The sequence below is a fragment of the Triticum urartu genome, chromosome 1A (genome assembly GCF_056163025.1).
Source record: "Triticum urartu cultivar PI428250 chromosome 1A, HENAU_Tu73, whole genome shotgun sequence".
Taxonomy (NCBI): Eukaryota; Viridiplantae; Streptophyta; class Magnoliopsida; order Poales; family Poaceae; genus Triticum; species Triticum urartu.
The window spans coordinates 517,544,037-517,552,978 of NC_141873.1; the positions used below are offsets into that span (position 1 = coordinate 517,544,037).

The 8,942-nt window shown below is 44.9% G+C and overlaps 1 protein-coding gene across 1 annotated transcript; it reads left to right on the forward strand.

The window, feature by feature from the left end:
• The first annotated feature begins 4,647 nt into the window (after positions 1-4,647).
• On the forward strand, positions 4,648-8,061 carry LOC125537152 (serine carboxypeptidase-like 51). The gene is made up of 12 exons (XM_048700459.2): positions 4,648-4,834; positions 4,918-5,018; positions 5,093-5,200; positions 5,294-5,578; positions 5,668-5,735; positions 5,822-5,927; positions 6,031-6,206; positions 6,318-6,387; positions 6,493-6,543; positions 7,393-7,445; positions 7,545-7,677; positions 7,812-8,061. Exons 1-12 carry the CDS (start codon positions 4,711-4,713, stop codon positions 7,887-7,889), a joined length of 1,353 nt encoding a protein of 450 aa, XP_048556416.1. The 5' UTR covers positions 4,648-4,710; the 3' UTR covers positions 7,890-8,061.
• Positions 8,062-8,942: the final 881 nt, after the last annotated feature.

Sequence of the window (8,942 nt, forward strand, 5' to 3'; positions counted from 1 at the left end):
ATTGTTCTATGGTACATGGTTTAAAAAAAAGACTCATTTCATCATGTGCCTGTTGCTGAAGAGGGTCTAACCATTAGAAGAATACGACCTGGTCGTATAAGATTTTTTTCCCGCCATCCATCATCCTTGATAACACACTGGCTATGAGAACCGCCTGCAAGAGATAATGATGCTTAATGATATGTATATGGTATTCTAAATGTTAATATCTTTTCCGACAAACTTAATGAAAGTTTACAAAGATTGATTTTTTGAAAAACCTACATGCTCTATACTATTTTGAAAATCTAAGGGACGGGCTACCATTCAGTTGACTGAAAATGAAATTTATGTCAGTTAACTGATCCTAAATTCGTTTCAGTCAATCTGCTTCCTGCTGATATCACCGTGCGTGCATGCATGAGTACTTAGCCGTGGAAACAAGCAGCCTACGAGCTAGGCCCATCTAATGAGAGTGTTGGCCAGGGCGCAACCCATCTCTTATCAAAATATCCATTTTGTAATGCAACTAGCCAAAAACTACCTTGACTCAAATAGAGCTCATATTCCACACTAGTACATGTGACCCAGTGTGTAGGCTATAGCTCGGTGAAAAGTATGAATGTACGTTTTTGAAAAGGGTGAAAATATCATGAATGAACGCAGAGGATAAAGAAAACTTACAATAAGCTCAAACCACAAATAATAATTTTTTTGGTACGTACGTCAACTATCAAATCGACATATCCAAAAATCATCTAAGAATTCTCCTACATAATCTAAATATTCCATAATGTCCTCACCTTTTTGTACCCCAACAACCAAATTGATATTTATATACGAGCTAGTCCCCCCGGATGATGTGATTTTTATCGTAGTATAACCAAATGCCAAGATAGTTAAGCAAAACATCTTAGAATATCTTTACCCATCGACCAAGATAAAAATAATAATGAAAGAACATTTCAGAAAGGAAACAAAAATATATGAAAATAATTGCACACAATTTACATAGAAATCATGATTTAATATAACATGCAAGAGTAAGAATAAAATAGGGAAATTTTCGCAACAACAAGAATGTTTCCTATGGCATTGGCATTATCCGTAGAGAAGAAAATAAAATAAAGTATCATTTTTCAAAATAATGAGTTTACTAAGAAAGAATGAATTAGTGGCATTACTATTACCCATTACGAAGAAATTAAATAAAAATTAGTAATATAAACAAACATTGATATTTTTTGCAAATAATTTACATAGAAATTACTCTTTCTACAATATGCAAAAACAAGCATACAGTAGTGGATTTTTCACACACAAAATTAAGTTTCATGAGAAGAATGAATTTGTGGCATTGGTATTACAGTTGATGAAAAAGGAAAAAGAACAAACCTAAAACAAAATCATATTAATGAAGTTTCCTAAGAAAAAAGAATTATTGGCATTTGTGTTACCAAGGAAAGGAAATTAAAAAAATCTAAAACAAAGGGGCAGCCCGGTGCATGTAGCTCCCGCTTGCGCAGGGTCCGGGGAAGGGTAATAATACTAGAATTTACATAGAAATCTAAAAAAATATGCAAGAACATGCATATAAAACAATTGACAAAAATTGCGCACAATTTACATAGAAATTGCACCTTTTCAATATGCAAGAACATGCATATAATACTAGAATTTTCATCCAATTTTTTTAAGTTCACCGAGAAGAATGAATTAGTGGCATTGGTATTAACATTAAATGAAAAATAAATCAAAACTAAAACAAAATAAAACTAATTAATTGTTTCAAAGAATGAATGAATTAGTGACTTTGGTATTACCCTTCCAGAACAATGAAAATGAAATATAAACTAAAACAAAACCATAATAATGATTTTTTAAGAGAAGAATGAATTAGGGGCATTGGTATTACCCCTTTAAGAAGAGGAAAAAAGTAAACAAAATAAAATCAAATAATGGAAACATTTACACATAGTTAATGAAATTACAATTTTGTTTAAGATGCAATAATAAGCATAAAATGGCGGGATTTTGAAAAATTAAGTTTTGTAAGAAAGAAAGAATTTTGTGGCATTGGTATTATCCTTAAATGGAAAATAAAATGAAACAAAAATAAGTTTCCTAGGGTATAATGAATTACCGGCATTGCTACACTTTAAGAAAATAGAAAATGGTAAAGATTTGCACATAAATTGCGCTTTTTATAATATGCCAGAATAAGCATAAAAGAGTAGGATTTCAAAAAACATGTAATAAGAATAAATTAGTGACATTGATATCAACCTTATAGTAGAAAGAAATGAAATAAAAACTAAAACATAACTAAAGTAATGAAAATTTTAAAGGTTGAATAAATTAGCAATATTGGTATTATATTTTAATAAAAACAAAAAACAAAGCAAAAACTTGCACAAAATATTGCACGCTTTAATATGTAAGAAATAAACATGTAATAATGCAATTTTACACACTAATATGATTTATTCACATATTATATAGTACTTGCGTGTATACATTTTACGCTCAACCCACATCCCAAGAGATACCCAGAAAAAACGACTAAGAATAAGGAGAGCAAAAAGGGCATACAAACAGAAGAAAAAGAAGAAGCATGTCGGGCCTATAAACAAGCAACAGGAAACAGGAAATGGGCTTCATCTCAATAAGAAATCGACTGATGTTAGTCGAAAATTTCAGCCCAAAAGAATACAATAGATACATCAAGAACGACGCCTGGTAGCCCATGTGGCGACGTGGCTCCGCAACCTCCCTGGCCCACCACCGCTCCCCATCCCTCTTGATCCTCTCGATGCTCTTATTGCTTTGCTTGTCCACTCATCCCCTCCCTTATCATCTCCTACCTCCAACATATAGCACCTGTAGCGAGCGCCCAAATAATATCGCCGGAGAAATCACCTTTGTTCCCATGTGCTGCCCCTTTTTTCATCTAGATCGGGTTGAGATGGGGCTGGCAGTCGACCGCCCCCCAAAGCGCACACCGTTGATGCGAGGAGTACTCAGGGTTTGATGCAACCCTGGGAAGCCATGGGCATCCATGTCCTCGTCCTCCCCCGATGAGGCTTCTACAACCTCACGCCGACAAGATGCAAGGGGCACGGGCGGGTGCTACATCCACGGGGCGGAGAGCTACAACCAGCGACGGTGCGGGTGCTACAACCGCTGGCCAGCGAGCTGCGGCAGACACGGGGCGATGCTACAACCTCACAATGGGAAGTTGCAACCGGCATGGGCAGTGCTACAACCGGTGCCCAGCAAGCTGCAAGCGACACAACGGCGAGCTTCAACCTGGTGGGTCACCATGTCGGCGATGGAGACCATGCCGGCGGGGTGCTGCAACCATGGTGGTGAGTTTGCTGGAACTGACTTTTTTCTTCTTCTTTTTTGCTATGACCGACCAAAAATTTTGCTACCTTCTGACAACGAACATCCATGGTTTTGCTTGAACCTGCAATTCTTTTTGCTGGAACCGGCTAAAGTTTTTGCTTCAAATGACTTCATTTTTTTCTCAGTTGCTCATATTTGTTTTTTGCGGGAATACAATACTGCAAATCTATGACAATGGCGAGCCGGAGGCGGCGACACCGTGCTTCGATGGGGTGCAGGAGTTGCTGGAACCGGCTAAAGTTTTTGCTTCAAATGACTTCATTTTTTTCTCAATTGCTCATATTTGTTTTTTGCGGGAATACAATACTGCAAATCTACGACAATGGAGAGCCGGAGGCGGCGACACCGTGCTTCGATGGGGTGCAGGAGTTGCTGGAACCGGCTAAAGTTTTTGCTTCAAATGACTTCATTTTTTTCTCAATTGCTCAGATTTGTTTTTTGCGGGAATACAATACTGCAAATCCACGACAATGGTGAGCCGGAGGCGGCGACATCGTGCTTCGATGGGGTGCATGAGTTGCTGGAACCGGCTAAAGTTTTTGCTTCAAATGACTTCATTTTTTTCTCAGTTGCTCAGATTTGTTTTTTGCGGGAATAACGACAATGGCGAGCCGGAGGCGGCGACACCGTGCTTCGATGGGGTGCAAGAGTTGCTGGAACCGGCTCTGGCCGCAAGATGCATCCGATTTTCATGGAGCTGCACCCGGCAAAGTGTGTGGCGCCGAAAAATGACAGTGAGATTGGGATGGGCCCCTCGACAGGGACGTCGCCGACGGTGAGCGAGGTAGACCTTTTTCCCTCACGCGAGGTGTGCTCGTGGCGATGCGCGGTGTTGGTTGACTTTTTTTTTGTTTCTTTGCGCGCGAGAGGTGAACGAGGACAAAGATTAGGCTCTAATCAAACGGTCGTTAGCAGGCATATCGGACGGCTGCGGGCAGACCGGCCCAAATTTGGGCCGGCGCGCGCCGGCGCAGAGTGAAATCTAAATAAGTAGCGTGTTCTCCAGCGAGACACACGTACCCGTTTTCTTCTCCAGATTGTAATCGTGTGCTTGTCTGCCTCCGGAAACAATATCACAAGCACAAGTGCCAAGCTGTTTATTGTCCTCTTAGCAGAGCAACTACTCGCTCCATTTCTATATGCAAAACCATGTAGTAGTTTGGATCGTTCTAACCACCGCCGTGAAGTTACCATTGCAATCTTGCCTGATGCAGCGAAAAAAACCGTGCCGACATGGAAACCTATTTAAACCGTTCAGTGCACTCTGTACGAACGACGAAGCAGGCGAGCTCCCGTTAACCTGTCTGCCAGCTGCTCTGCAAAATGGAGTCCCGTGCTCTCGCCCTCATCTCCGTCCTCCTCCTCTCTCTGCTTCGTGCCGCGCATGCCACCACCGCCGGAACCGCCGACGGCATGGAGCGGTGGGGATACGTGGAGGTTCGGCCGAGTAAGTCCGGCGATACTGCTGGTTTCTTTGCCGTAATGTATTCGTCTCGCTGATGCTTCTTGGATATGCGCCGGCCGTTGCAGAGGCTCACCTGTTCTGGTGGTACTACAAGAGCCCCCAGGCCCAGAGGGTGTCCACGCCCACCAAGCCATGGCCGACCGTCCTCTGGCTGCAGGGTGGCCCGGTACGATCATCAATCTGCATCAGCTCGAACTTGGTTATCCTCGTCGTCGTCAATCGTATTCTTCTTTTTCTCAGGGAGCGTCGGGCGTCGGGGTCGGCAACTTCCTCGAGGTCGGGCCGCTCAACGGCGACCTCAAGCCACGCAGCTCGACATGGCTGCAGAAGGCCGACCTCATCTTCGTGGTCAGTCAGCGAAACAAAGAGCTCGACATGTTTCTTCTGGAGTACATTTTTTTGGCTGAATCGAGCTGTTGCCATGGGATGTGATACTGACAGGACAACCCTGTGGGGGTCGGATACAGCTACGTGGAGGACGACAGCCTGCTGGTGACCACCGATCTACAGGCGGCGGCGGACATGAACACGCTGCTCAAGGCCCTCGTCAAGGAGCTGACGACTCTGCAGAGCAGCCCGCTGTTCATCGTCGCCGAGTCGTACGGCGGCAAGTACGCCGCCACGCTCGGCGTCTCCGTCGTCAGAGCCGTCCGCGCCGGCGAGCTCAAGCTCACGCTCGGCGGCGTGGCGCTCGGAGACAGCTGGATCTCGCCGGAGGATTTCGCGGTAACTAAATAAAAACCTCGCAACACTTCCACCGCGTGAACTGTTGTGATTGAGATTCTGACACTGATGATGCGCGCGCGTGCATGCAGTCTTCGTATGGCGCGCTCTTGTTCCAGGTGTCGCGGCTGGATCGCAACGGCGCAGACCACGCAAACAAGTGCGGCCATGACTCGTCTCAAGAACAAAAGAGAGACTAAACATAATTCTGATCAACTCATACCTCGGATCGCCATTGATGAACAGGGACGCACAGGTGGTGAAGCAGCAGGTTGCGGCGGGGCAGTACAAGCAAGCACAGGCCACACTCAACCGAATGCTCAACTGGATTATCGTCAACAGCGGCCACGTGGTAACATGGAGCGACTCATCAGAATCTTACCTTAGTAACCATGGTTTGCTCGTCCGGTTTTCTGATTGATGGACAGCTTAACGGCCCTGTTACGTAAATGTAGGACGTGTATAACTTCTTGCTGGACACCGGGATGGACCCGGTGGTCGCGGCGAGCTCATCGCCGGCAGTGCCGGAGTACTCGAGGTACCTGGAGAGCAAGTCCGTAGGGGACTCCATTCAGGAGGCCATGAACGGAGCCATCAAGCAAAAGCTCAAGATCATCCCCAAAGACCTAGTGTAAGTGGGCCTCATTCCAACAGACTCCGATTTTCACAAACAAAAACTGCCGGCCGGCTGGAATAAGACGCGTGATATATCATCACTAGTTGTTTTAAAAACTATCTGCAGATGGCAGGCGCAATCCTCCAGCGTCTATTACGCGCTGATCAACGATTTCATGAAGCCGAGGATTCAGGAGGTCGGTTGGGATATCATCATATTGCATGACAAAACTATTTTGTGCTCTCATTTTCTTTTTTGAAATTACTGTTTTTATAAACTTCGATTGGCACATTTCCTGCAGGTTGATGAGCTCCTGTCGTATGGTGTCAATGTGACCGTGTACAATGGGCAGGTGAGTCATCCTTTTAGAGATTCAATATAAACTACATACGGATGTATATAGACCCATTTTAGAGTGTAGATTCACTCGTTTTGCTCTACATGGTCCATATTGAAATCTCTAAAAAGATTTATATTTAGGAACAGAGGGAGCAGTACTCTACTTAAGACCAATCTAATAATATGCACTATATATCTTGACATGACCAAATGCCATTTTACAATGCATGTGCTCAAAATTCAAAAACATTAACCCGTGGTAGGTACGAAATATTCCGACTTTGTCAGAGTATATTTCACATAAAGTATTCATTACGAATAGTATATTCTTTGTAGATAATACATCCAAGCTAGCAGTAGTAACTTAGTAACAGAAATAGTTCTGGATTCGCTTCCAACAAAGGCACGGAAGGAAGAGAAGCTTCACCAGCACGTGGTTTGCCGCTTCGGTTCAACACTCCAACGTCAGTGAGCTGCCTTTGCTTCGTCCGTTTCTTCAGGCTCTGTTTGGCATCTAGCCCAGCCATGGATCTTGCCATCTTCTTGGGGCCATGGACAAGCCGGGACATTTGTCTGCTTTCCAGAAAGATAATTTTCTTTTCCCCTCTTGGGGTGTCCAGTACGTTAGATAGAACATGCAGGTCGGGATTGATGGCTGAAAACTAGGCAGATAAAGATTTGTGATTTGACCAGCGCAAACACTACATTGTCAACATGTGCAGCTGAAAATACACCCCAAACTATGACACCAAGCATTGTATTCAGTGAAATATGCTTGCAACAAGTTACTTTTTTAGGGATCTTTTTTAGAGAAAAAAGCAACAAGTTACTAAAGTCTGTGAAATTTCTCTTTTGACTGAAGCTCGACGTGATCTGCTCGACTGTCGGCGCAGAAGCATGGGTACAGAAGCTCAAGTAAGAGTACAGCCAGTTTTCAGCTGTCGCTTTTGGATTTTTGTTTTGTTTTGATAATGGGATTAAGGAAAATACTTCTCAACTGGTCGCCTGTTTCAGATGGGATGGACTGAAGAACTTCTTGGCCCTGCCAAGACAGCCTCTCTACTGTGGCTCTGCTGGAGCCACCAAGGGCTTTGTTAGATCCTACAAAAACCTGCATTTCTACTGGATCCTTGGAGCAGGGCACTTTGTAAGTAACTCTTTTGGTTCAGCACTTTTGCTACAACCTACTACAAATTATCCTGAAGAGAATGGCAGACATTACAGAGATTTTGCTAGCGTTTTATTTTTCATCTAAGGCGCCGATTCGCCGACGACTTGCAGGTACCTGTTGATCAGCCATGCGTTGCGCTTGACATGATCGGCAACATAACACAGTCTCCGGCTCTTTCTCGCTCATAGAATTGGAGGCTCGGAGGTGCACAGAGGGGGTGGACGAAAAGGGAGCTACAGCAGTTTGCTTCGATCAGCTCGTGTTGGTCGGGGTGGTGGGGACGTGGAGAGCAACCTGGATTTAACCCGTGGATGTGGCATTGTGGCTCCCCTGTTTCTAATAAGAATGCACTTTCAGCTTCTTCGTTTCGTTGTTGCATTTTCGTATTTTCTTAGAGCATCTTCAACAGGCGTCGGTCGTGCCACGCGCAAAAAACAGATATGCCGCGTGCGCATCGTCTGATTTGGCGCGGCGCGCAGCGTTGGCTCCAGCAGCCGTGCTAAAATGCAGCGCGCGCCGCTCCAGCAGCGCGCGCGACTCGCCGGTGCATTGCATATGGCATTTTCAACACAATAAAAATTTCACACAAACAAGTTGATGAAGTTCATGCCCATGAGTTTAAAATCATGTCCACAAGTTCATCCAACCAAGTTTAAAATGCAAATCAAGTTCGATACACAAATGAAAGACACATCATTCTTCGTCCTCGTCTTCGTCCTCGTCCTCATCTTCGGAAGACGATTCTTCCGCCTCCGAAGATGAATCTTCCTCCCTCTCCTCATCACGCACCGCATCACATAAAGCTCCGACGATGTTGGCAAGATCTTCAACGGCATCTTCATGGGAATGTGTGCGAGGAGGCACATCGAAAGACATTCCGCCCATGGCGGCCGGAGGTGCACCCATGCCTCCCATGAGAGAAGCAAAACTCATGCCTCCCATGGTGGCCATAGCGTCGGGGGGTGCTCCAAAGCCAGCCATGCCTCCCATTGCACCTAAACCGCCCACGGTACCTCCGAAGCCACCCATGCCACCCATGGCGCCGAGGCCACCGCCACCCATGGCGCCGAGGCCACCGCCACCCATTGCGCCGAGGCCACCGCCACCCATTGCACGAACCATGGCTCTTTTTTGGATCAAGACTTCTTGTTGGGCAAGATTGACATACTCCTTTTGTACCTCATTGAGGTTAGTTGTGTCCGAGAAGAACATGTTCTTTTTCCATTCCAACAATCTAGTTC

Excerpts from the sequence above, each read along its gene's own strand:
- LOC125537152 (XM_048700459.2), top strand. The coding sequence starts at position 4,711 with ATGGAGTCCCGTGCTCTCGCCCTCATCTCCGTCCTCCTCCTCTCTCTG. Across the intron at positions 5,736-5,821 it reads GGCGCAGACCACGCAAACAA|GGACGCACAGGTGGTGAAGC; the intron begins GTGCGGCCATGA and ends ATTGATGAACAG. Across the intron at positions 7,678-7,811 it reads TCCTTGGAGCAGGGCACTTT|GTACCTGTTGATCAGCCATG; the intron begins GTAAGTAACTCT and ends GACGACTTGCAG.